At 40.2% G+C, this 27726-nt stretch overlaps 1 protein-coding gene across 16 annotated transcripts in view; it reads left to right on the top strand.

The window, feature by feature from the left end:
• The window catches only part of SYNE1 (spectrin repeat containing nuclear envelope protein 1), a 558323-nt gene that overhangs the window by 420106 nt on the left and 110491 nt on the right, over nt 1-27726 (top strand). For all 16 annotated transcript variants that reach the window (XM_049903961.1, XM_049903971.1, XM_049903893.1 and 13 more), the window contains 11 exons: nt 5027-5128; nt 11570-11689; nt 13799-13999; nt 17007-17180; nt 20603-20734; nt 21267-21463; nt 22317-22449; nt 22856-23038; nt 24372-24521; nt 25807-25983; nt 26926-27081. In XM_049903961.1, coding sequence (XP_049759918.1) covers nt 5027-5128; nt 11570-11689; nt 13799-13999; nt 17007-17180; nt 20603-20734; nt 21267-21463; nt 22317-22449; nt 22856-23038; nt 24372-24521; nt 25807-25983; nt 26926-27081 — 1725 coding nt within the window. The remainder of the gene's footprint in view (nt 1-5026; nt 5129-11569; nt 11690-13798; nt 14000-17006; nt 17181-20602; nt 20735-21266; nt 21464-22316; nt 22450-22855; nt 23039-24371; nt 24522-25806; nt 25984-26925; nt 27082-27726) is intronic.

Genomic DNA, 27726 nt, shown 5'->3' with positions numbered 1-27726 from the left:
GTCGATTCTCATTCTTAATAAAAAGCATCCTTTAGAAATACCTAAGTTTTAGATGAATACTTCTTTTTTTTTAACCCATATACCAGATTTATAAAAAAGATACATGTAATTAGGGCCAAGAGTTTAATGCAAAAATTTTAAATATTAGAAAAGTACTAGAAAATGTCACATAAATGTAGCATTAACCCTGAATTATGGGGTTTTCAAGATATTCAACTAGAGGAACAAATTACCACTGCTTCCTACTCATTTTCATTCTTAAAACTACAAAATAAAATATTTTTATATATTTTTTATTCACAAAGAATTTCCATGTGTGTTATTGTATTTAATCCTCACAACATCCCTAATAGCTAAACACTCTTCTAAAACTCATTTTGCAAAGTAAGGGGAGCCATAATTAAGAACATGGGCTTTGAAGTCAACCCTCCTGGGTTCAAATTCTGACTTTGTCACTGCTGTATAACCTTAACTGCTTAATATCTGGAGGCTTGGCTTCCTTGACTATTAAATGGTGCCTATGGTAATTACCTCATAGAGTGCTCATGGAGACTTGTAGGAATGAAATGAATTAAAATGTGTGAAGTACTTTTGTGTGCACTCAGCAAGTTCTGTATTTATTGTTATTGCCATTAGTGGTAACATTAGAACAGATACAGGATCTGAAACCAACAGAAAGGTCAGATCACTTCTCCAGAATGATTCAGCCAGCAAGAACTAGAGCCAGGATTTGATTTAAAGAAGATTTTTGTATTTTGTATTATGAAGGTGTTGGAAGGGGAGATAGAGAATAGTTGATCTGTTCAAGGTATATTTTGAAGTAAGAATCAATAGGAGAACATTTGTCAATGGTTTGGATGTGGGAATGAAGGAGAGAGGACTGCCGAGAACTCCAGGGATTCTGACTTGAGCATCTGAGGAGCACTGACTGATGGAGGAGGCTGGTGGGTAACCGTGCCATGGACCAACGGGTGAGACTGGGTTGATCACAATACCACTGACTGATGCAGAAGACTGTGTAATAATAAGCAGTAGAATTAAGATGGTAAGGTAGAGTCTCAGTAAACACTGGCATATGCAAATCTGTGGCTTAGAGGCATGACCTGAACTGGATGTTTGCATACATACCTGTTGTCTTAGTCATCTACTGCTGCTATAACAGAAATACCACACGTGGATGGATGGCTTTAAAAAAGAGAAATTTATTTTCTCACAGTTTAGTAGGCTGAAAGTCCAAATTCAGGGTGTCAGCTCCAGGGTACAGCTTTCTTTCTCTGTCAGCCTTCCCATCAATCTTCCCCCAGACTAGGAGCTTCTCTGCATAGGGACCCCAGGTCTAAAGGATGCTCTCTGCTCCCTGCTCTGTTCTCTTGGTGGTATGAGGGCCCCCGTCTCTCTACTTTCTCCTCTCTTTTATATCTCAAGAGATTGCCTCAAGACACAACCCAATCCTATAGGTTGAGTCCTGCCTCACTAACACTACTGCCACCCATCCTCCCTCATTAACATCATTAAAAAAAAAAAGAGGCAGGATTTACAACATGTAGGAAAATCACACAATACCGGGAATCACAGCCCAGCCAAATTGATACACACACTTGTGTGGGACAGAAGTCAATCCATGACACCTGTCAAGTTGTTTAGTACATGGAGAAGAAAAAGCATCCCACTTGGAGTCAGATAAGCCTGCCATGATTATTTGACAATTTTGTTTTGATGCAAGGTCCAAATGCATGTGCACGTACACTCAGTAAGTCTAACGTCAGCGAGACTGTCGTAGGACTTATGGAAACTTGTCTCATTACTTTAAAATTCCTCTTGCATAAAATAACGTGTGGAGTTAAAACATCATTCCACTCCATCAGCCATGAATGAGGTGGGTTAAATACATTATATTACAAATATAAATGTGTGTATCACTCAGTGGCATATTTCCCTAGTTTGAATTGCATTGGCTGTGTTAAGTGTCTTTCAAACATCCCTGGTAATTATAACCAGTCACAGTAAAATAGAAACCGAGCAGGAATACTCTGGCACTCTATTGTAGGGAAAGTAAAGAAGAGCATGTCATCAGGAAATTCTTTTTAAATTATGTTCTGTTGTTTTCTTCTGCCAACAACTTTCTACTTGGTGGCCAGCTCACGAAAAGAATTAACATTTCAAAATGGTTGTGTTCCAATTTAATTGCGAGAAAGAGTTCCAATGTTAGTGTAATTAAAGGTCAGGCCACAAACGATTCTCTTTTACTTTGTACCAAACGCCTGGTGTGCTCTTGGTGCTTTTCGAATTGAATGACTTCATTTTCCATGTACCCAATGAGCCTTAACTTTTGCCAGACTCCTGACATTGGTCTATACTCCAAAGACTACCCGGAAGAATGCAAAGATGCTATGTAGATGGATACTATCTGTATAGAGTCACAAGCAAGTCAGTTATTAGCTAGTCTGTATTTCCCCACGCGTCTGTCAGTTTGTCGTACTGTGGGGGCTTGATTGTCGCTGTGATGCTGGAAGCTATGCCACCAGTGTTCAGATACCGGCAGGGTCACCCATGGTGGACAGGTTTCAGCTGAGCTTCCAGACTGAGACAGACTAGGAAGGAGGACCTGGTGGCCAACCTCTGAAAAGAATTAGCCGTGGGATAAATAGCATGGGGCCGCTATGGATCAGAATCAACTCCAGGGCGCCTAACAACAACAACAGTTCTATATTTAAAATTTTTCCATCCATAGACTTAATCCCAAACAAATTTCCTGGACATGTAATTGAGTATTCTAAGTGATTTTAAAAAATGGAAAATGAAATCATTCTTTAATAAACAAATAAGGCAGTAAAACTGACTTTAAAACAGGGAACTCTACAGATCTCTTCCTCAAACAGCTAGAATCCTGTCCTTGTATGCACTACCCTGTAATTCTAGTGACTACGATGGAAAAATTCGCCATGTCTCTGGTTTGTGTGCAATATATGTTGTTGTTGTTGTGTGCTATTGAGTCAATTCCGAGTCATAGGGACCCTATGTGACAGACTAAGATTGCCCCATAGGGTTCCTAGGCTGTGAGCTTTCTATGGGAGCAGATCGACAGGTTTTTTTCTCCATGGATCTTCTGGTGGATTTGAACTACCAGCATTTCTGTTAGCAGCCAAGCGCTTACCGACTGTGCCACCAGGCTTCACTGTGTAATATGTAGATACCCACAGTAGGCTGCTGTATCACAGGTATAGTAATTAAAATGCAGAAGCCTCGGTGTTTTTATGTTTAAGAAAATATCAACATCCGTGGGATTATTTTAAAAAACTTAGCACCTTTTAAATTTTTCTATTTAGTACTTTTTAAATCAATCATAATTCTCTGCTCTACTGTCTTCTTGACCAGCCTCTCCCAATAATGAGTGTGAATCCCCAGGATGTCAGTGGGCTTGGTTGTTTGGTTTTAAGAAATACGAAGTCAATGTTCTATTATCTTGAGTAGAATATAATTAAGAGAGAAAATATGCTATTAAAATATAAAGATAATACACAGGAAATACACACACACGTTTTTCATTTCTAAGCCATGCTGGGTTACTTGTAATTATCTACTCCCTTGGCTTAGGTGAACTAATGAATGGGAACCATCTGTGAATGTACGTAAAAACAGGTGAAAGTACCACATCTATTCTAATGGCCTTCATGACATCACCTGAACACAGGCCAATAATATTAACATTATCATAATTCCTATATCAAATTGTTATTTCTGGCATTGTTTTTCCAGTGCTGTCATTACAATTTCTTATTTAGTCTGCCACTAGGCTTACAGATTAGTTTGGGTTGGGGTGAGTGACAAATATCGCCTCTTAGGACCATAGGCTACTCCCAATTCTCATGTTCAGGGCTATATTTTCATTATTTTGGGCTGCATAATTCCCTCTGTTGTGCTTTGTAGTCTTGCATTTTATGTTACAGTGCTTCCAGTCATCCTTAAAGTCTTCTTGGTGTGGTTATCCTTTTCTTTCTTCATGAGACAAAACTTTAGCACTTCGGTACGTGCAGTATTTAAGAAATAGAGCTCATTTCCTGATATTTCATAAGAAAAATACAAGCTTTAAAATTCAAATTTTCTTCCAGTTCATTAAAAAAAAAAATTTTTTTTTCAGTTTGTTATTCCCTTTTAAACTGAATTTCAAAATTCTGATAGTTATTTACTTTTTGTACAAATCTAACTCAACTAAGTATATTTGGCCATTCGTATTTATGAATAATAGGCTTAGCTAAGACCTTTTGGTGGCGTCCCTTCATATATGTAATATTTATTTTATACATGCATGGATGGCGTTTTATAACCGTGTTCAGATTCCTTGAAAATAGAAGAATGAAGGGAGAGAGGGGAGCACAGAGGGGAGGCATAAAAAAAGAATCGCATTACTCTTAAAAATTATATTTTTTCCCAAATCAGGATAATTCCTATAGGTTGTTGTTGTTGTGTGTGTGTGTGTGTTTTACTAGAAAAGAGTCATCAGCATAATATTTCTGCTGAAATGTTTGAAGATTAGAGTGACAGTATTGCTTTTTATTTCTATTCTACCACTCCTTTCCTATTCTCCCATTTTCTCACTCCCATTGCAGTTGAGTTAATTCTGACTCATAGTGACCCCATAGGACAGAGGAGAACTGCCTTATAGAGTTCCAAGGAGCACCTGGTAGTTTCGAACTGCCAACTTTTGGTTGGCAGCCGTAGCACTTAACCACTAGGCCACCAGGGTTTCCATAGGACTACCCTATAAGATTTCCAAGGCGGCAGTCTCCATGGAAGCAGGCGGCCAGATCCTGCTCCCATTCCCATTTAGGTGGAAAAAACTTTATTTAACAACTTGTTTAGAAGTAAATTTCAGTGCTTAAGTAAATTGTTACTTCCCATACAACAGTATTGTTTCTTCTGGAAATTAAACACCTACACTGTCGTTTCTAAGAACCTGTGTGGTATTTACAACCACTTTGAATTTCCTGTTACACATGTTAAGCCTGTCTCTTTCTTCCGTCCCCAGAATGATCTGAAGGTGCTGTTTACATCACTGGCTGACAACAAATACATCGTTCTACAGAAACTGGCTAATGTGTTTGAACAGCCTGTAGCGGAACAAATAGAGGTATTTACAGCTGCTTTTTCTTGAAAATGCAAAGAGCAAATGCCTACAATAGAACAGATTTGCTATGAAGTTTCAAATATTTATTGCATACTAGACAGGTTTTTGTTTGTGTGTGGTATGTTCCGGTTTTACGTGCCGGGTTTGGGTAACTGGCGGGTTATGTTGACTCTATCACCGCCTTTCAAGGCACTGAGTTACGTGAGACAGGGAAGGGTGTCAGTTACTGTTCCTGGCCTAAAGGCGTTTGCCACCTGACAGTGAGATTAGCCACGAACTTCAGTGGCATACGACAGGAAGTCAGACTGCCTGGGGGAATGAGAGACAAGCACTACAGACATTCAAAAGAGGGTAAATGGCCTGGGGGTGCGGGGCAGGATCAGGGGAGACTTTGTAGAGAGAAATTTGAACTGGATGGGGACATTTGGACACAAAGAGATTGGAAGGAAGAGTAGCCAAGAAAAGACGATAGCAAGAACAAAGGTATAAATGTGAGAAAATCCAGGGCACTTAATGCAGAAAAGAAAGAAAGAAAAAAAAAAAAAAACGGTAATCCTACTTAACTGAATTTACGGTGAATGAAGGTTATGGAAGAGCAGTACATTGAGTAAAGGTGTGACAGGTGGCAGAGCCGCGGAGTTTGGACTTCCTTTGGTGTATAACCTACCTGACTCCCAAAAGCATTAGAACAGCAATAGTGATGTCTTGCCTTGGATTTCTAATGTGCACTACAGGATATAAAAAAAAAAAAAGGATATAGTAACCACAAATAGCAATTTTACTTATTATTGGCCTTTATAACTAAATACCACACATAAAGAAATAAACGTTTAGATTATTTCTTCCATCGAGTCTGTTCCGACTCTTAGTGACCCTGCAGGACAGAGTAGAACTGCCTCATAGAGTTTCCAAAGAGCGCCTGGTGGATTTGAACTGCTGAACATTTGGTTAGCAACGCCTAGCTCTTAACCACTATGCCACCAGAGTTTCCAAGTAACGAATGTGCTAATTCCACCCTCTCCCCCATCAGACCTTGACATCCTTTTTATTCTGCAGAGCAGCGATTCCTGCAACTCCTACCTGTCTAATCACACTGATACCCAGATCTCTTCCCTTCCAGTGCCCTTACTCAGACTGTGCACCTTCACCTACCCTCCCTCCCTTCCTTCCTCTCATCCCTCCCTCCCTCCCTCCTTCCTTGCTTCCTTCCTTTCCTTCCTTCCTTCCTTCTTTCCTTTCTTCCTTCCCTCATTCCGTCCTTCCTTCTTTCCTTTCTTCCTTCCTTCCTTCCTTCTTTCCTTTCTTCCTTCCCTCATTCCGTCCTTCCTTCTTTCCTTTCTTCCTTCCTTCCCTCCTTCCTTCTTTCCTTTCTTCCTTCCTTCCTCCCTCCCTCCCTGCCTCCCTCCCTGCCTCCCTCCCTCCCTCCCTCCCTCCTTTCCTTCCCTCCTTCCCACCTTCCTGCCTTCCCTCCTTCCTTCCTTCCTTCCTCTCTCCTCCTCCCCTGTCTCTTTTACTTGTTTTAATGGACTCCAAACTTAACTGCCAGTTGACATTGCCTTGATAATTCTCTGCTCAGTGTTCCTTTTCTTTTTTCAACTAAATTTTAAGTGAATGTGTATTTCTTGACCATAAATGCATTTGTTTTTTAAAGGGATCCCTCATTTCGCCAAAGTTTTAAAAAATAATAATTCCTTGAAGTTTAAAAAGTCAAATAGTACTAAAAGATCTGTAATTAAGTTGCTTCCTGCCCTCTTCCTTCCCACTCATGCCAGCCCCCTTCCCTTTTGAATTTCAGCTATTTTCCCCAACACCATTGATGGTCTCTAGATTTCTAAATAATACGTATAGAATATACCTTCAATTCCATCCATTCTAGACCTGCCTTATTGATTTTCCATTATGGTAAAGGGGCTTAATTTTCTTACACTGCCATCCTCTGTTTTGCCTCTCCCATCCTCCCAAGCTGGATCCTGGCTGAAAGCAGAGAATACCAGAAGGACATTTACCTGTGTTTTATTGACTATGCAGAGGCATTTGGCTGTGTGGATCATAACAAATTATGGATAACATTGTGAAGAATGGAAATTCCAGAACACTTAATTATGCTCATGTGGAACCTGTACATAGATCAAGTGGCAGTTGTTCAGATAGAACAAGGGGATACTGCATGGTTTAAAGTCAGGAAAGGTGTGCGTCAGGGTTGTATCCTCTCACCATACCTATTCAATCTCTATGCTAAGCAAATAATCTGAGAAGCTGGACTATATGAAGAAGAACAGAGCATCAGGATTGGAGGAAGACTCATTAACAACCTGCGTTATGCAGATGACACAACCTTAGTTGCTGAAAGTGAAGGAGACTTACTGATGAAGATCAAAGACCACAGCCTTCACTATGGATTACACCTCGACATAAAGAAAACAAAAATCCTCACAACTGAACCAATAAGCAACATCAAGATAAACAGAAAAGATTGAAGTTGTCAAGGATTTCATTGTACTTGGACCCACAATTACATCCATGGAAGAAGCAGTCAAGAAATCAAAAGACGCATTGCTTTGGGCATATCTGCTGCTAAGGACCTCTTTAAAATGTTGGAAGGTAAAGATGTCACCTTGAAGACTAAGGTGTGCCTGACCCCTGCCATGGTGTTTTCAGTCACATCATATGCATGTGAAAGCTGGACAATGAATAAGGAAGACCGAAGAAGAATTGATGCCTTTGAATTGTGGTGTTGGCGAAGAATATTGCATATCCCATGGACTGCCAAAAGAAGGAACAAATCTGTCTTGGAAGAAGTACAACAAGAATGCTCCTTAGAAGCAAGAATGGTGAGACTGTGTCTTACATACTTTGGGCAGGAGAAATCAGTCCCTGGAGAAGGACATCATGCTTGGTAAGGTACAGGGTCAGTGGAAAAGACGAAGACCCTCAACAAGATGGATTGACACAGTGACTCCAACAATGGACTCAAGCATAACAACGATTGTGAGCACGACGCAGGACTGGGCAGTGTTTCATTCTGTGGTAAATAGGTTCGCTATGAGTTAGAACCTACTTGATGGCACCTAACCACAACAACATCCTCCCAATATAATTGTGTAGTATTTTTGGTTAAATTAATATTTGATGCTTACATTCTCATGCCTATGTAATGCTGTGCACTGTAGGGTACTATGATCTTTTCTTTCCTTACTTTTTATTTTTCTTAAAGTGTATGTGTGTGTGCGTGTGTTCCTTAATTTTTTTGTACCTATTTCGAATTCTTCTTGCACCATCCAAAAGTTCCCTCATATGCTTTTCCATGGTGTCACATCACATCAGGTAATCTCCCAGCTTCAGTTATTGTCTTATAAATCTTCTCTTTCTAAGTCCAGCAGTTGCTAACTGTTATCATCTTGAAACTTCCTTGTACCACCACTCTAGGGATAACTTTTGCTTTTCTCCTGAGTAGAATTCCTTGTTTCCTGGGCCTCTTGTTTTCTTCCTTCTTGCATTACCCCCTTGTTATAGTGATGAATAATCACAATCCAGTACTTTTCTTGGGTTAAAAAGGCAACAATAGCAGAAGGCATGGATTCCTGGGTGGTGCAAATGGTTAAGTGCTTGACTACTAGATGAAAAGTTGACAGTTCAAACTTATCCAGAAGCACCTCAGAAGACAAGCCTGGCAATTTGCTTCTGAAGGTCACAGCCTTGAAAAAGCCCTATGGAACAGTTCTACTCAGTACACATGAGCCACCATAAGTCAGAATCGACTCGATGGCGACTAATAACAACAATAGAAGGCATGATGATGGCTCTCCTCAGTATACTCATCTTTTGAGTTTTGCCATTCCAGTCTAGACTGGACTCTTGCCCCTTATACCTGGTGTATGGTTATCTTCCTGGAATCTCTCATCACCACCATCCTGAGGATTTCATTTGCTTCTCCCTGTGTTGGATCTTCTCTTTCCTGGGTCCCATGACTTTATTGGATTGCATCCTTATTTTGCTAGAGCATATTCTTACTAAAAAAAGATGTATGATAGGTAATTTTTTTTTTTGGAGATCTAGCATGTCTAAAACTTTCCTTGTACTGTTCTACACCCCGGTGGCATAGCGGTTAACAGCTATCTATGGCTGCTAACCAAAAGGTCAGTAGTTCAAATCCACCAGGTGCTCCTTGGAAACTCTGTGGGGCAGTTCTACTCTGTCCTATAGGGTCGTTATGAGTTGGAATCGAATCGACGGCCAAGGGTTTGGTTTGGTTTTTTTGGATTATGCTACACTTTATTGCTAGCTTGGCTCTGAATAGAATTCTTAGTTGGAAATCAGTTTCTTTCAGACTTTTGAGACCTTTGCTCCATTGTTTTCTAGCTTCCAGTGCTGGCTTGAGGAATCTGTAATCATTTGAATTCCCAATGGCCCCTAGCATTCTGAAATTTCATAATGATAGGCTTTGGGGAGTGTCCATTTTTATCTATTGGACTGGGAGCTCACTGGGCCCTTTCAATTTGGTGACTCACATCTTTCCTTTCTGGGAAATTTTTCATGATTTATTTAGTACTTTTTATCCCTCCATTTTATGTCTCCTTTCCTGGAGCTCCTTTTAGTCAGATGTTGGGTATTCTGGTCCTGTCCTCTAATTTTCTTATCAAGAAACATTTCCTTTTTGGTCTTTTTGCTCACCTTTCTGGAAGATTTCCTCAATTTCAGCTTCAAATCCTTCTGCTGAGTTTTTCATTTCTGCTGTAATGTGTTTAATTTCCCAAATCTCTTATCAATTCTTTTAATTGATCATTTATTATAGTGTCCTGTTTTTTTTTGTTCCTTTTTTTTTAAATGAGTGCATTATGTTTTGTAATCTGAGTATATTCATAATAATTTTTGTTTGTTTTATTTTTCCTGTAGAATGTTTCCCTCCAAGTTGCTTTTATTTCTTTCCTTATTTTGGTCTGTATCTTTCCATTACAAGCTTTTCTCAGATATATGAAAATACTTTGTTATCTACTCGTGTTTAAGGCTGAAGGACTAAAAACTGAGTAGAAATTTTGCGTATGAATGAGGCTTGACAATTTTGATTTTCACTCAAGTGTGCTCTGCCTGGGCCCTTTATTAGAGAATCCATGTTTGAAATCTTAGGTGTTTTCTGTTGGTCTTGTATGGAGAGCAGAGGCATGGCATTCAATGGCGTTCAGTCATTTCATCCCCCACTTTTTAGTCAAATCTCAAGGCCACCACTGTGTCTGGAAGCTGCTCAGTCCAGAGACTGTTTTACCTTTTCCAGAAAATAAACTGTCCAAGAGGAAGTGTGGGATGAGGAAGGGGGTCTAGAGACTTAATTGCTCTTTAAACAGCTTTTCACCAACCTTTCTGACTTAGCCCTGTCCCAGTGCTCCGAAGGTTCTTGTTGTTATAAATTTTGGAGGTATAGATGCCCTGCAAGCTTAGGATTCAGCTTTCTCAACTTTCTTAAGTCAATTCTCATGTATCCTGATTTCCAGCTTCTAAAATTTTGTTGCTATAATCTTATTTTCATTTCCTTAGCCTTGTAGATTTATTGGGGGCTGGGGGTTGGGAGAGAACACAGACAGAAACAAAAAATCTTGGCTGTGGTCATAGTGGGGTTTCAGAAGAAAGGAAATTAGATGCATGTGTTTAATCTTCCATCTGGTATCCGTGTTCTTTCATCCCTCAAGGGCAGCTGAGGTCGCACCTCTTCCAAAAGCCTATTTAGACAGCATCACTGGTATCTCCCTTCTCCAAACTCCTCGAGAAGAGATGGTTTCTGTCATCAAGTTTAGTACTTAATTCTACTCATCCCTGTTTTGTTTTCCTCTGTTGACCCTGGCTTCCTAACCTCTCTAAGCCTCCTGAAGGCCAGGATGAGATCTTGTTCTGCTTCTACAGGCCTCACACTGGGAAGAGCAAGGCTTAGCTGCAGCAGGCATTTTAATACTTGTTGGTTGATTGATTTTTCACTGTACAACCAATGAGTAAGCATTTCCTAACCACACTGCAGCATATTTTCCTGTTTCCTTGCTGGAAATCTCTCCAAAGACACTCACAACTGCATTTCAGGAAACTAGAACATGATCCCTTAGAAAATCTTGGGCAAATACCTTTTCCTAGCTATGTCCTATAGCATACCTCATTTTTAGATGTTGCAATTCATCAACTCCCTCATTTGTCTAAGAAAGTCATTGTTCTCCTAACCCCCTAATTCTCTCCTGCATAGCTCCTTAACTTTACCATAGTTTATCTGTAATGTAATAAAGGGCTTTCATCTCTTTTCTATTTTTAACAGATGACCATGGCTTACATGTTTTATTAAAATGATTCTGTTCATATGTGTTGAAAATGTTTTACAAGGAGGGAAAAGGAACAAATGAGAAAACAAACAAATTTTGCATGGAAGCTTGTTCCTGAGAGTTTTAATGTGATGTCATAAATTTTCCATAGGCAATACAACAGGCCGAAGATGGGCTAAAGGAATTGGATGCAGGAATCACTGAATTAAAAAGGCGTGGTGACAAGTTGCAGATTGAGCAGCCTTCCCTGCAAGAGCTCTCCAGACTCCAGGTATGATTTTCAGTCATCAGTATTCAGCTTAAATGGTAGATACTTGCTTTCTCTATTTTCTTGTTTTTTTTCTGTAGAATTCATGCCATTTACTTCCTAATCTGTCTTCCAGTGTCCCTTAGAAAAGTTTCTGAAACTTTTACCATATTCAGTGCAATAAAATGAATTGTATTTTTATGCTTCAGAGGTGCATCTTTATGACATTCTGATGGCTAAACGTGGTACAGTTTAGTTGCACTGTATTGTTTTCTATTCTAGAAAATGTAATAATTATGGATCCTCCCTAGAAAAGCTAAAAGAGAAATATCTACCATTTATTGTACTATCCCTCCAAAAAAGAAATGCTTTCAGAAATACTCAAGCTGATAGTTTTTAGACACTGGTTTTTGTAGATGTTCAAAAATTATAGTTTACCTTTCATAAATGTTTGAATGGAATAGCGGTATCATATGAATTCCAGAAAAATGACAAAAAAATAAAACTAGAAGTAGCTGAAATCTAAACAGACATCCTCACATCTTTCATGAGTAGACATTAACACTTGGGGTTAATGTGGTTTTCTAGACCTGACCCTTAGGCAGGAATCCAATAATGGGTTGGGAGGAAGATGCTGGGATATTGCCCAAGCTAAGCCTGCTGCCGTCCAGAGAATCCCAACTCACAGCAACCCTATAGGACAGACTAGAACTGCCCCAGAGGGTTTCCAAGGCTGTAACCTTTATGGAAGCAGGCTGCCACATCTTTCTTCCTCAGAGCTGCTGGTGGGTTTGAACCACCAAACTTCTGGTTAGCAGCTGAGCACTTAACCGCTGCACCACCAGGGTACCTACTGGGATATTAGACTAGCAAAATTTAGTATCTGATAGGCAGTACAGATATATATATTTTTTTAATGTGTAGTGACACATATACACAAACTAAATTTTCGCTGCGCACCCTATTGCAGAACCACTGAAGGGGTAGTATAAATCCAGGAGCCTGGGTGGCATAAGTAGTATGCAGTTGGCTACTAACCTAAAGGTTGGTGGTTGGAACTCACCCACTGGCTCTGCGGAAGAAAGGCCTGGCTAATTCCATAAACGTTACAGCCAAGAAAACCCTGTGGATCAGTTCTACTGTGTAACACATGGCAGCACCATGAGTCAGGGACTATCTCAATGGGCAGCCAACAACAGCAACAACAGTATGAGGCCAGTACAGAGTCACAAGTTCTTTATTTTGAGAAAATAAAATAGTTCTTGTAAACAACACAACATTTTCATTTTAACCTTATCATTCCTCTATCTAACATTTCCTAATGCTTTAAGCCCACTGCCCCCACTGTGTACTTTTTAAAACTGTTTTCCGACAGTACTTAAGCTTAAGGTGTTGGAGTCAAACATCATAGTTGTAAACAGGCATTAAAGTTGACCTTTTCCAGATCGAGCCATCTTGGCCTGCTAAAACCTTACTGTGATACATTAACCAGGTCCGTGAGCTTCAAATAAATTTTGCGTTTCATGTATCAGTATCTCCTAAAATGTCTTTCCAGTTTAATTAGTTATTTACTCCACCACGTTTGGCAAAACATTGCCTTTTTAAGCCTTAAAGTCTCTTTCTGCTCACATTAAACTCCTCTGTTTCTCTAGCTCTTTCTTTGAATAATAGTCCAAAATCTGATTATTATTTAGCAGACAAAACTTTAGGGATGCTCTATTCGATTACAGTGAAGTGATGTAAGCTTTAATAGCATTGTAAAAATTAGAGTTACATTTTCTCTGACATCTCCCTCAGCCACATGAACAATTTTTCACTTTAACCCTGCAATCTCACCGTAAATTATCGACATCCTGAGTCAGGCAGTTGTTAAACCTATCTCCTGTGCTATGTCTACGGGGTGCTTTTGCATATTCTTTGCAGTGTTAGAAAATGAAGCTTATTTTTTAGAAAGAAGTTTCCAAAGTTGAGACTCACGTGAAAGACCAGCAGATGGCCTATATTCAGAAAGCCCACAGAGGTCATGACCTGAAAGAGCTTCTTTGGTTTAGCCATGGACTTAGCCAGTAACCTGCATTTAGAGAGGTGGCAAAACATGCGCTGAGAATGAGTGTTGCTGTCGTTATTTCCCAGGATATGTACGATGAACTGATGGTGACCATTGGCTCCCGGAGGAGTGGGCTGAACCAGAATCTTGCACTCAAGAGTCAATATGAAAGGGCCCTGCAAGACCTGGCTGACCTTCTAGAAACCGGACAAGAGAAGATGGCAGGAGACCAGAAAATCATTGTGTCTTCCAAGGAGGAAGTCCACCAACTGCTTGACAAACATAAGGTAAAAAAAAAAAAGAACAAAAGAAAAAATTAAAGAAAAGAAAGTCCATTTATGAAAGGCATGTTCTCACTCACTGATATATATTTTTAATAAAGCCCAATATTCTCCATCTTTTATAAACTCATATTTATACATGTTACTCTCTAAAATGGCTGCCAAATGTATCTTTAAACCCACTGGCATTCAATGGCACAGAGAAATTGTAAGGGGTATTTTCTATAATTTTGTAAATTAAAAAACAAAGTCAACCTTACCAGTAATTTCAATGATCTGTTTCTCACTACTGTTAGCCAGGCTTTCTCCCTTCATAAACTACAATCAAGGGAAACTCAGTGATTCCTGTCGAAGGAGCCCACCCGCATTCTTAAATCTGCATTTTTTTTAATGCATCCTTTACCCCCATCAGCTCATCCAGTTCCAGGTGTTCTCCGCGCCTTCGCTTGTCCCAGCCAGGGACTCCTACTCTGCTCTGGGAAAACAGAGCTGCCCACTCCGCTCTCAGTTGGGTTTGTGTCTGTTGCTTGCGCTTTCAGCTCTTTTGACACTTAAGCACATGCTCCTGTGGTTGCTGTGGGCATCCAAGTTTCCTCCTGGGCACAGAGTCTACTACTGCATAATCACACTTGGAAAGCTCCCTGCCCGTCACTCTGTGTATGCCATAACCAGGCTCAGGTTGGACACTATTCCTTAGTAAGGAAATGCCAGTTTAACAATAGTTCTTACGTTAATGGCTAAGGCAATTGTGGTTTTGCCTTAGGAAAATCCAACCTCCCAGACCATGGGAATTTCCTGTAGGAAAACATAAAAAAACCCATTGGGTTATAGATAGTTAACATTCTGCCATTATGTCGATCTCTGGTGGCTTATAAAGGTGGATTTTTTTTTTAAATTGTACTTTATGCTGTTTTTCCCAGAGCTTTTTGTCCAAAACTTTATGATTTATTAAAGCCTTATCATTTGGCTTTGAAAACATTGCTTTCAAGTTCACAGCTGGTTTTTCTCAAACCTTTGAGCATAGCAATAAAAGATCGTTCTGAGTCATTCCAGAGGGGAAACTAGGATCAATGAGTATAAATAACAAGGAAATAAAGCTCAGTGTAAGAAGAAGTCTGTCTAAAAGTTGTAAGCTGCCATCGAAGAGACTGCGTGCGGTATTGTCAGCGGGAGAAGTCTGTCAGTGGGAGAAGGGCCGTAAAAGGAATCTCAGCTTTGGGTGAATGTTGGGCTAGATGACTGCCATGGGCTCTTCCAACTTTAAGATTCTATGATATAATAATTGTCAGTAACAACGATTCTAGCTTCTGACCAGACCATTTTCTGAGAGATTTCTCCCATGTAGTTGGGATCACAGACGCAGCCACACTAAAACCAACCCAGCTGTTAAGTCAACTCTGACTCATGGTGACCCCGTATGTGTCAGAGTACAACTGTGCTCTTAGGGTTTTCAATGGCTGATCTTGCAGAAATAGCTCACAAAGCCTTTCTTTTGAGGCACCTCTGGGTGGACTCCAACCTCCAACCTTCTAATTAGCAGCCAAGTAAGTTAAATATTTGTACTACCTGGGAACTCCACAGCTAGACTAAAGCAAAAAAAAAGAAAAAAAAAACCCATCGCCATCAAGTTGAATTAATTCCAACTCATAATGACCCCATAGGACAGAGTAGAACTGCCCCATAGAGTTTCCAAGGATCTTTATGGAAGGAGCCCTGGTGGCACAGAGGTTAAAGCCCTCAGCTGCTAACTGAAACATCATTGGTTGGAATGCACCAGTCCCTCTAGGGAAAAAGATGTGATAGTCTGCTTCTGTAAAGATTTACAGCTTGGAAACCCTATGGAGTTGTTCTACTCTGTCCTGTAGGGTCACTATGAATTGGAACTGACTCAAGGGCAGTAGGATAGTTTTTTGTTTGTTTTAATCTTTATAGAACCAGACTGCCACATCTTTCTCCCACAGAGCAGCTGGTAGGTTCAAACCATGAACCTTTCAGTAAGCAGCCAAGCACTTAACCACTGCACCACTTGGTCTCCTTGTACAGCCACACTATCTGGGTTCAAATCCCAGTTGTGCTGCTACTACTGTTTGGCCATGGGCATGTTACATAAGCCAGTGGCTCCATTTCCTCATCCGTAAACTAGGAAATAGAAGTACCCACCTTTTAGACTTGCTACAGGGACTAATGAGTTGGGGGGGGTAGTATTTAGCGAGTGCCCAGCCAATAGTAACCACACAGTTAACACTAGTTATTCTTACAAATTTCCAGCCTATCCTTCAATTCCATCAATGGTGCTGGGAAAAGAAAATACCATAGGTGCCATCCTCATGCTCTAGGGCCTTCTACATGTAAAAAGTAACATTTCACAAACATTTGTAGCATTACACAAGGAACACAATTTTGCTCTGGGTAGGTCTGATAGGAGGGAAATTAAAAACAATGTAATACCTGTAGGTCCCTGCCCTGCTGTGCTTGGCTGTGAGTAATCACAACAACCAGTGTCCTGGGAGGTCAGAAGCAGGGTTCAGGTTCAGCCGGGGAGGAAGGAAAGCCATTGAATGTGTCGGATGAGGACATCTCCAGAAGAAGAGAGTATGAGCAAAGGACGTAGATGGGGAAGGCAGCTGATGTGCCCAGGAACGAGGGCCAGTTTGTGGGGTGGAGTTAGTGAGAGACTGCATTGGAAAAGCAAAGCAAGCAGGTGTTAAGAAGGCAGCAGAGTTTTCTGGGCAGCTGGTAGCTTATGAAAAGCTTTGTTTTGGGGGACAGGATGTCTGTGGCACCGCACAGGGTAGGACACACTTGAGTGGGGAGACGAGAGGCCAATCAGGAGAATAGAGGCCCCCTCCTCTGCAGGAAGCGGTGAGCCCCCGGGCTGTGGTGGAGACAGGCAGGAATGGAATGCTGTCCCTCCTGGCTTAACAGAGTTCTGTCAATGTTTGCTGGAAGCACTTTGGACTGGGAAGTGGTAGATAACTGAGATGCTGACCGCTTTCTCCCTGAAAAATTGCAGGAATACTTTCAGGGCCTGGAATCTCATATGATCTTGACCGAAACCCTCTTCAGGAAGATAATTAGCTTTGCAGTGCTAAAGGAAACTCAATTCCACGAAGAACTGATGACTCAGGCTTCTGCTGTCCTGAAGCGGGCTCACAAGAGGGGCGTGGAACTGGAGTACATTCTAGAGGTGAGACTTCTGATGCAGCATCTTACCTGGCGCAGACTCCCTCCTGCAAAAATGGGCTATTAAGGCAAGATACATTTACTCCTGTCGTTTGCCTTGCATCACCGTGGAACTAGCTGTGCTCCGTGGCTCAGCACAGCACTGAGCTTTTCCTGTGGTTCTGTCTTGCCTGGCACCCTTCGTAGCTCGTGTTTGTATCTGATTATATGCTGCGCCGTATTGTCGCTCTGTGCATACTAACTGCAGACTGTGCAGCAGGAGATTCTGAGCTTTGAGATTCAGACTGAGAGCCTAATTAAGGGCATGAACAATGTAGAAAGACATCCCCCGTTGTGTCCAGGAAGCAGTTCCTCTTCAAATAAGGCTTATCACTAGGGCCCGGAAACCAGATGCCAGCCCCCCAGGCCTGGTCTTGGGCACTGCAAGCTGAAAACGAAGGGTACCTTTCATATAAGAAAAAGAACTCTGGACTTGAGGTTTAAAAATCTGGGTTCAGATTCAGGAGTCGTCTGCAGCTGTTTCACCTTGGTTACTGCGGTTAACTTACGGTCTAACCTATCACAACAGGATACTGTGAAAATCCATTCGCTCCTTAGTCGTCACTCTCATTCTATCCAGCATTATTCACTCAGCATTTTGCAAGCTGCCACTAGTTTGTCAGGCACTCTACAAGGCACTGGAAAGCCAAGATCAATATGCCCAGGACTCTGTCCTCGTAAACCACGTGGTCTAACGGGGCAACAGGCAAGTCACGGATACTCAGAATGCAATACAGAACATTTGTGCAGAGAAGGAAGCAGCATTTGGTATGCTAGATCTTACACATAATGTCTTGTTGATCGTGAGAACAAGGGATGTCATCTGCCACCAAGGCCCATAGTCTACAGCAGAGTTGGCCCGCGGGCCAAATGCAGCCCACTACCTGTTTTTGTAAATAAAGTATTATTGAAACAAAAGTGTATCAGTTTAGGCATTGTCTATGGCTGCTTTTACACTACAATAGCAGAGTGGAGTAGCTACAGCAGAGACTGTATGGTCCACAAAGCCGAAAATATTTACTATCTGACCCTTTACAGGAAACGTTTGTGGGCCCCTACCCTAGTGTCAGACAGACTTGGCTGGAGTCCCAGCTTCACCACAAGTATGTGACCTTGGACACATAGTAGGGGCTCAGTAGAGGTTTACTGATTAGTTCTGGAAGCCTGTGTAAATGTAAGGCGTCACTAATAGAACAGTTTGCCTCCTCTCCTCAGTAACTAGTTCAGTTGCCCTAAACTGTTCCTGTTTTCTCATTCTTGTTTTCCATGAAAGTTTTAGGGATTTCAACCCCTCTCCCCTTTTCTCTCTTTCCCCACCACCATCACCAGATGTACTGAAATTACCTAGAGGTCATATTTACATTTTTCTAAATCCTTTCTTCCTTGGGCCGATATTATCATAGCTAGCTAACCCCCCCAAATTCCTCAGATGTGGAATTCCACAATGTACTATAATTTTGGAGCAAATATGAACACTTGAAACCTTTGTAAGAACAGTTACTATTCATTGATACATCAGTGCCCTGGCTAGGCTTTTGGTATTAATCACGCATCTCACCTTCACCTTAGCCCTCTAAGAGGATACCATAAATCTCTGTTATAGAGATGAGGTTCAAAGCCATTCCTTGCCAGGCACATGATTAAATGGTGACAGAGTGTGGAATCAAACCCACGTCTGTCAGATTCCATGGCCGGAAGTGTTTGTTTCTCACCACAGCGCACCAATCCACAGCTTCAAACCAGTTAGCTTCAGTTCCACCCTCTACTGAGAATTTGCCTTTCACATATGAATCACCTGGGGACCTTGTTAAAATGTAGATTCTGATTCAGTACATCTGGGGTGGAAAGGCACATTCTCAGCAAAGAGTCAAACCAGAAATAACCGGTTCAAAGCCATGCAGCACACACACCTGGGCACATTTGCAGCCCCTTCTTGGCTCTTCTTTCCCAGAGCACCAACACTTTCCAATATACTGCACAACCTACTGGTCTTTTTATGTTTGCTGTTCGTTGCCGTCTCCTCTCACTAGGACATAAGCTCCATGAAGGTGGGGATATTTTCTTTTCTTGTACACTGGATTTTTTAGAATAGTTATAGGTGTATAGAAAAATCACACAGAAAGTACACAGAGTTCTCATATGCCTCCTCTTCCTTGGCAGTTTCTCTTAGTATCTTGTATTCCCGTGCTGTGTTTGTTATAATTGATGAACCAATATTGACAGGTTATTGTTAACGGAAGTCCAGAGTTGACGTTAGGGTTCACCCTTGTGTTGTATGGGTTTTGTGGGTTTTGACAAGTGTTTGTGGTCACATATCAGCCGTTGCAGTATCATGTGGAGTAGTTTCACAAGGCAGCGATTGTCGTCTGTTTTACTTGCTCCTAAATCTCTGGGCCTAGACTAGTTCCTAGCAATAGGTTTTGAATAAATATGCTGGTGAAAACATGGGCTTCTACTATTATGCCCCGTTGCCACCCCAGCTGCACATTCAGGCGAACATATACACACACTGAAATCCTGCTAGCCCTTGAGATAAACTATCGTGAAAAAGATTTTCTAGTTTAAAATGAGAAAAAAAGAATTAGGATTTAGGAATAAGTGATTTCGGGTTTCTCCTTAATAGAATGTCTGTATTATATGTTCACAATAGGATGTATTTTCTTCACTTGCTGCATGAAGCGAGCAAACACGCACGTCCCTTTTACATAAATAATACACGCACCACTCCTGAGTTAGAGCATGAAACCAGTGTAGATCAGATACCCACTGTGTTCCAGGTATGCGGCATACACGATTCCATTTAAACCTCACATGGAGAGGGTAATTATCCTTATCTTCATTTTTTAGAACAATTTATTTTATTGTTATTGAAAATATACACAGAACATACACTAATTCAAGAGTTTCTACATGTACAATTCATTGACATTGATTATATCCTTCAAGTTGTGCAACCATTCTCACCCCCCTTTACTGAGTTGTTCCTCCCCCATTGCTCCTGCCTCCTAAGCTTCCTATCTCACCTTTTGAATTGCTCTTGTCAGTTTGATCCCATACAGATCGTTCTTTCAAAGAGCACAATGCTTAAGGAAAGCATTATCCCTATTTTTTAAATGTTGAAAATGAGATTCAGAGAAATTTAGCAACTCGCCCATGCTCATACAGCTAGTTAGTTGGAGATGCCCAAGTTCACTCACAGTGTTTTTCTGGGTCACCGTCTCATCACTTCCTTCAAAGCCATTTTTCGCTTCCCAGAGGAAGTCCCCAGACACAAACAGCCCCCACGTAACTTTAAAGAGAACCTGTGAAGGCATATTTTGCACACTAAGAGGGATATCGTCCCCTAATGAGAATATTTGAGCTCACATTCTAATGTTGGATTTCTAGACATGGTCCCGGCTGGATGAGGACCACCAGGAGCTCAGCAGACAGCTGGAGGTGGTGGAGAGCAGCATCCCTAGCGTGGGTTTGGTGGAGGAGAGTGAGGACAGGCTCATTGACCGGATAACACTCTACCAGGTCAGTGTGCTAATGGCATCTTGGTGTTAAAATTGTCACATTTCCTACTAGGACTTTCCAGTAGAGATTAAGTATTTTATTAAGTACTTCTGTGTTTTTTGAGTTGTTGTTACTGTTGGAATTTACAAATGAAGATAGGTTTGGAGTACTTGTTTTATAACACAGCATTTAAGAAGTTTTTTTTTTTCTTCTTTAATGAGAAGCATCTTTTTGAAAATACAGCTTCCACCTATCATTTTCTGTAGCTTAGGCTGATTGCTGCTTTAATCCTGAAATAATTATAATTTGACAGTTTTAAATGCACCGTAAGTTACTACTAGTCCATGGCGGGGCGGGGGGAAGGGGGGGGAAGAGAAATCTGTACTTTAATGAAACATCTCAAATTTTTCAGTGTTGCTTGGGAGCACATAAGCACATAGTTCAAGCTTGAATAAAGGGTAATGGGGAACACAGTGAGCAATTGAGAAATTGTAATCTTAAGGAGAAAATGGTACTGTATAAACTTCTGACCAAATATTTTCAATCATTTTAGCATTTAAAATCCAGCCTTAATGAATACCAGCCCAAATTATATCAGGTATTAGACGATGGGAAGCGACTTCTGATATCCGTTAGCTGCTCAGATCTGGAGAGCCAGCTCAATCACCTTGGAGAGCACTGGCTGACCAACACCAGCAAAGTGGCTAAGGAACTTCACAGACTGGAAACAATACTGAAACACTGGACCAGGTAATACAGTGACCATTTTGTCTATTTTTAGCTTAGTGTTGGAGAGTATTTATGAGGTCAATAGGTACAGGATTTGAAAAGAGATGTTCCTGCAAAGAACTTACCACATGCTTTGGAAATAAGATACATACAAAGCCTAACTGGATTCTCGTACAATTGTGTAAACATAAAATTAAAAGTGGGCAGGGAAGCAGCTGCATAAGGTAGCTATCTTTCTCTTTTGCCTATTGTTATTGTTGTCGAGTTATTGGGTGCCATCTAGTCAATTTTGACATGTAGTGATACCATGTGACATAATAGAACTGGCCCATAGGGTTCTCTTGGCTGTAACCATTATGGGAGTAAATCATCAGGTCATTTCTCCCGTGGAGCCGCTGGATGGTCTCGAACCACCAACTTTCAGTTAGTGGCCAAGCACTTAACTGTTGTGCCATCAGGGCTTCGTGCCTGTTAGCTGTATATGAAAGTGTATGTTGAGAAGGAGAAGATTCCCAAGGGCAACAGAAAGTATCCAAGGGAGGTGGAGGGTTGATTTTTACATAATAAAATGCCCTGTTTCCATGCCATCTTGAGCTTTTATAACTATCATCCAGTTTTTTCAAAATCACCTCAATGTGAAGGAACAGAAGGAAGATATTTTTTATTTTAAATTTAGAAATAGGAAAGCTAAAACCCAGGGAGACTGATTTAGTTTAGATATAAATAAGAGAATTTCAGAGTGTCAACCCAGCACGTTTTTCTCCTAAATCTATTTTGTCTTTTTCTTTTTTAATGGTTGGCATTGGTGAATAGCTGGGGTTAGCAGAGGCAGAGATTGGATATTTACTTAATAGACTCATTAATATACTTACAGATATCAGAGTGAATCGGCAGCTCTAATCCAGTGGTTACAATCTGCAAAAGACAAGCTAGAATTTTGGTCCCAGCAATCTGTGACAGTCCCACAAGAACTGGAAATGGTCCGTGACCATCTGAATGCTTTCCTGGTAAGCCTAAGAATCTAAGGTATTTGATTCTATTTTGCTGTTTGTAGCCCTTTAAAAATAAGTCCTGACATAAAGGATAATAAAAGAAAACCATGGATATACTTAATAAAGTAAGCTGTAAAGAATTTGTCAGTGGTAAACTTCGTATGTGTGGTCAATAATTATTCAAAAATAACAGGGCTCAACTCTTCAATGTTTCCTCTTTAGAGTAATTCCTGAATAACGGCTTCATAGTTGGCTTTCATTCCAGGCCACATCTGAGTATGTTCTTTTGTTTCTGTCCACGGTGCTCAATGTAACTCCCCTGAGACATAGAAGAAATCACTTTATGCAATAAATTGGTCTCTTTCCTTAAATGACAGGTCTGCTTACTTAATCCTGATTTGTGCATTGCTACTTCTTTTAGGAATTTTCTAAAGAAGTGGATGCCCAATCTTCCCTGAAATCCTCAGTTCTGAGCACCGGAAACCAGCTCCTCCGATTTAAAAAGGTAGACACAGCCACCCTGCGGGCAGAGCTGTCCCACATTGACAGCCAGTGGACTGAACTGCTGACCAATATTCCTGTCGTACAGGAGAAGCTCCACCAGGTAGAGAAGTAACTGTCGGTGTAATTACTAATAATTGGTGTAAACTCTATTAACTGGAAAGTGCATTCATCTGCTTTGGCTCACAAATTTAAATCAGCTTTGTCTTGGACATCTTGCTTTTTCTCTTCCTCTGTATTGCACGTTAAGTGGGGCTCTTCTACAAAGTCCTGCTCAGGTGGCATTTCTTCCAGTCCATGGGCTTCTTTATCATGTGGGATGTGTGTGCGGGTGTGTGTGCGTGTGTGTGCATCGTGCGTGTGCACCCGTGTATATACATGTGTGCATATTGGGATCCTTGTCTGGTCTTGTTTGAACACCTGCTTTCTCATGGGTTGAATGTGGTAATTACACATTCCTCATAAAGTGAGTACTTATGAAGACTTAATAGCATAACCTGTTTAAAAGACCTATCATCTTACCTACCATAGATCAACAGGCATTCAGTAACTGTCAGCATTCCTGTTGTCTGGAGATATGCCTCCCTTCCCTGAATGCCCAGATATTTTATCTCTCTTTGACATTCATCACTGTATACCAGGGACAATAGCTGTGGTGTCAAATGTGTATGACTTATGCCTCCGGATCAGAAGCTATACATTCCCAGAAGGCAGGGACCATGTCACCTTCATTTCTGTGTCCTTGAGCACCAAGTACAAGTTGATCTATAAATATTTTAAATGACTGCTTTTTGTTCCTGCAAGTGCTTATCCATAATCAGTATCTGCATAAATGTTTAATAAGATTCTGAATTGTGTTTTAGTTAAAGACTGAGGAAATTCACTTTGCCTTTTAGGAGTAAATGTTAGAGTGCCAAAAGTCTAGAAAAGGATAGCCCATAGTGTGGTATTTTTCTTTCTTCTTTTAACATTCCTGAGTCATAATACACAGGGATTTTACAAGATAATTAATAAAATACATCTGCTGAATGTTTTGTAGTTAAGTTTTTTAAACTCATAAAACTAATTTTAAAATAAGGATAATATTTTCTTCTGACTAGTGTTTTGATTAGTTAATGTTTATAAAATGTTTATAGTATTGGATGTCAAGGGAACATAAGATGGCTATTATTGTACAGTGTTTGCCTGAAGTTTAATTTCACGCGTGTAAGGACGGCCCTGGGTTTTTTTTAGGGTCGCTATTTTTTTTATGAGTATGAGTTGGAGTCAACTCGACAGCAACGGGTTTGATTTCAGTAGTGTTAAGATCCAAAAACTTTATTAGGAAGTGTCATCTCTGTTGGTACATTAACAGGAATTAGTGTAGGGTTTTTATCCTAGCAGACGTTGGGTTTGCCTTTTAACCTTCTGCCTTGTTCTGTCTCATACTTGGACAGCTCCAGATGGACAAGCTGCCTTCCCGCCATGCCATTACTGAAGTCATGAGTTGGATTTCTCTGATGGAAAGTGTCATTCAAAAGGATGAAGAGAATATCAAAAATGCCATAGGTTACAAAGAAGTTCATGAATACCTTCAGAAATACAAAGTAAGTAAACATTTCAGTTTTAAGCTATTCATATTTTTGAATCATTTTATTTGAAGGAATCTAAAAACTCAAATTATGGGCATCAGATCTTGGCATTTATATTCTATACGTAGTGACCAGATGGGAGTTCAGAGATAAAAAATGTGCATCTCTACTTATAGGCATGGCAAGTTTGTCCAGTATTCGCAATAATATTGAAAACAGTTTTGTGTCATTTAAAAAAAAAATAAAAATATTATAAATATTTTCATAATGAGGTTATGCAGTTTGTCCAATTCTACATCCTCCACTTAGGATATAAACATACCCACATATGTATGTATGTGCGTTGTTGTTAGTTGTTGTCGAGTTGATTCCGATTCGTGGTGACCTCATGTATACAGAGTAGAACTGCTCCCCAGGGTTTTTAAGGCTGTGACTTTTTGGAAATGGATTGCCGGGCCTGTCTTCCAAGGTGCCTCTGGGTGTGTTTGAACAACCAACCTTTTGGTTAGTAGTCAAATACTTAACCTCTTACAACATATGTGTGTGTGTGTGTATAAATATGTGTATGTATACATATATATGTATATGTATATGCTGGAAACCCTGCTGGCATAGTGGTCATGAGCTATGGCTACTAACCAAAAGGTCAGCAATTTGAATCCACCAGGTGCTCCTTGGAAACTCTATGGAGCAGTTCAGTTCTACTCTGTCCTATAGGGTCACTATGAGTCGGAATCAACTCGATGGCAATGGGTGTGGTGTAGTGTATGTGTGTATATATATTTTTTATGTATACATATATACACACATGGTGTATGCATGTGTGTATGTATATATGTATGTATACATACATACACACACACACATATACGAAAAAAAAAAACCACTGCTGTTGAGTCAGTTTTGACCCTATAGAGTCAGTGACCCTATAGTGCAGAGCAGAACTCCCCATAGGGTTTCCAAGGCTGTGAATCTTTATGGAAGCAGACTGCCACATCTTTCTCCTGTGGAGCGCCTGCTGGGTTCAAACTGGTGACTATTCAGTTAACAGTGGAGCACTTAACCACTGTGCCACCAGGATTTCTTGTATACATATATATACATTTATATTATAGCGAGAGAGAGAGTCAACTTCTAAAAACAATCTCTGTAAATACACATAGATTGTGCCATTTGGACTCAATCATGGACATGATAATATTAATACTTAAGGTTCCTTAAGGCTTTCCAGCTCCTGATAAAATAATAAGTCATGTATATGTATGACCTTGGTTTCTCCCCCTGCCTCCCCTTTTTTTAGGGTTTTAAGATAGACATTAACTGCAAACAGTTGACAGTCGATTTTGTGAACCAGTCTGTGCTACAAATCAGCAGTCAGGATGTGGAAAGTAAACGCAGCGATAAGACTGACTTTGCTGAGCAACTCGGTGCAATGAATAAAAGTTGGCAAATCCTGCAGGGTCTAGTAACGGAAAAGGTAAGCCAAGTGGCCTGCTGCTGTCTCTGTTCACACAGAAATACCAAGAACAGGCACACTCTGTAACATGTAAAACTGAAGAGAAAAACTCATTTCACAAGGAGTGTGGCTACTCTGGGCAACGGGTGCTTCCGGAAACGCGGAAATCCCATCGCTCTGAACTGCCTTTGTTCCTGTTAATTGTTTTCCTTATGCACTCTCTGCTCTTTGTGTATCTCGTGTTGCTTAACATTTTAAAAAGGACCTCTTAATTTATTTTGCTTTTGCTTCATGTTTACTTACGTTCTGCGTTTGCCTACCAAAAATAGTAATTGATTCACACTTCATAAAATTCAGTTTTGTTTTTATCACATGTATAAAGGATTGTATTTTAAGAATACTTAATTTCGGAAAAAAGCCCAAGTGTCCATCAGTAGATGAATAGATTAAAAATGAATGGATTAAAAAATGTGTTATATCCATATTGGGGAATATTATTCAGCCATAAAGAGAAATAAACTTCTCACTCATGTCGCGACATGGATGAACCTTGAAAATACATTGAGTGAAATAAGGCAGACACAAAAGGACAAATACTCTATGACACCATTTGTATGAAATACTTAGAATAGATGAATGCAGAAAGAAGCTTATTAGTGGTGACCAGGAGCTGGGGGAGGAGGGAGATGGGGATTTATTAGGGGTGCTGAGTTTCTGTTTGGGGGTGATGAAAAGTATGTGGAAATGAGTAATGATGATGGCCGTGCAGCAAGGGCAGTGTAATTATTGTGACTGAATTGTACGCTTAAAAACGGTTAAAATGGCAAACATATATTTTACCACGATAAAAAAAAAAAAAAAAAGATGACCCAACTTAGAGAAAATAGTGGTGAAAGTAATTAGCCTGTGAATGATTTGATTTTCAAATAAAATTGCAAATTTCATTTCATTTCGTTTGTCCAGATCCAGCTGTTGGAAGGCTTATTGGAATCGTGGTCAGAATACGAAAATAACGTACAAGGTCTGAGAATGTGGTTTGAAACCCAGGAGAAGAGACTGAAACAACAACATGAAATTGGAGATCAGGCAGCAGTTGAGAATGCAATGAAAGACTGTCAGGTAAACTGGCCAAGTGGCTGACGGGCTCGATTTCACAATTTCATGGGGTACGGTACACAAATTTGCAGGCCCTGAATGGAGAGTTAAATCTTAAAAAAAAATGTGTTTAAGAACAAATTTCTCTGATTATGTGAGTTTATAGAGGTTTTTAAAAATTTATTTGATTTTTTGCCTGTTTTTAAAATTTTGAATTTATGAAAATTTTCGGACACACTCCTAAGTAGAGAGATCCCCTGTGTGCTGATTACGAGATGTAATAGTTACCAAGATTTTGACAGGATTTTGATTTTGCCGGAATTCTTTAATTTTTTTTCCTAAAGATTTGATAGCACACCCCAGACATTATATTATTTAATATCTACACACTATAATCCACTTTTCTAAAAATCAACATTTTCTTCTATACCCCTGATACCATTATCACTAAAATTTGAGTGATAATTCCTTAGTATTATTTAATGCTCAGTCAGTAATTACATCTCCTCAGTTATCTTTAAAATGTCTTTTTTCAGTTGAGTTATTCAAATAAGGTAACAAACAGTATCCACATCCTACATTTGTTTGTTGGGCGTCTGAAGTCTCCTTATAATTATTATTTTTGAATACTATTAATTTGTTGTGGAACGGTAGACTGGACCAGGGTCA

The sequence above is a fragment of the Elephas maximus genome, chromosome 1 (genome assembly GCF_024166365.1).
Source record: "Elephas maximus indicus isolate mEleMax1 chromosome 1, mEleMax1 primary haplotype, whole genome shotgun sequence".
Lineage (NCBI taxonomy): Eukaryota > Metazoa > Chordata > Mammalia > Proboscidea > Elephantidae > Elephas > Elephas maximus.
This window is presented reverse-complemented; position numbering and strand designations above follow the sequence as displayed.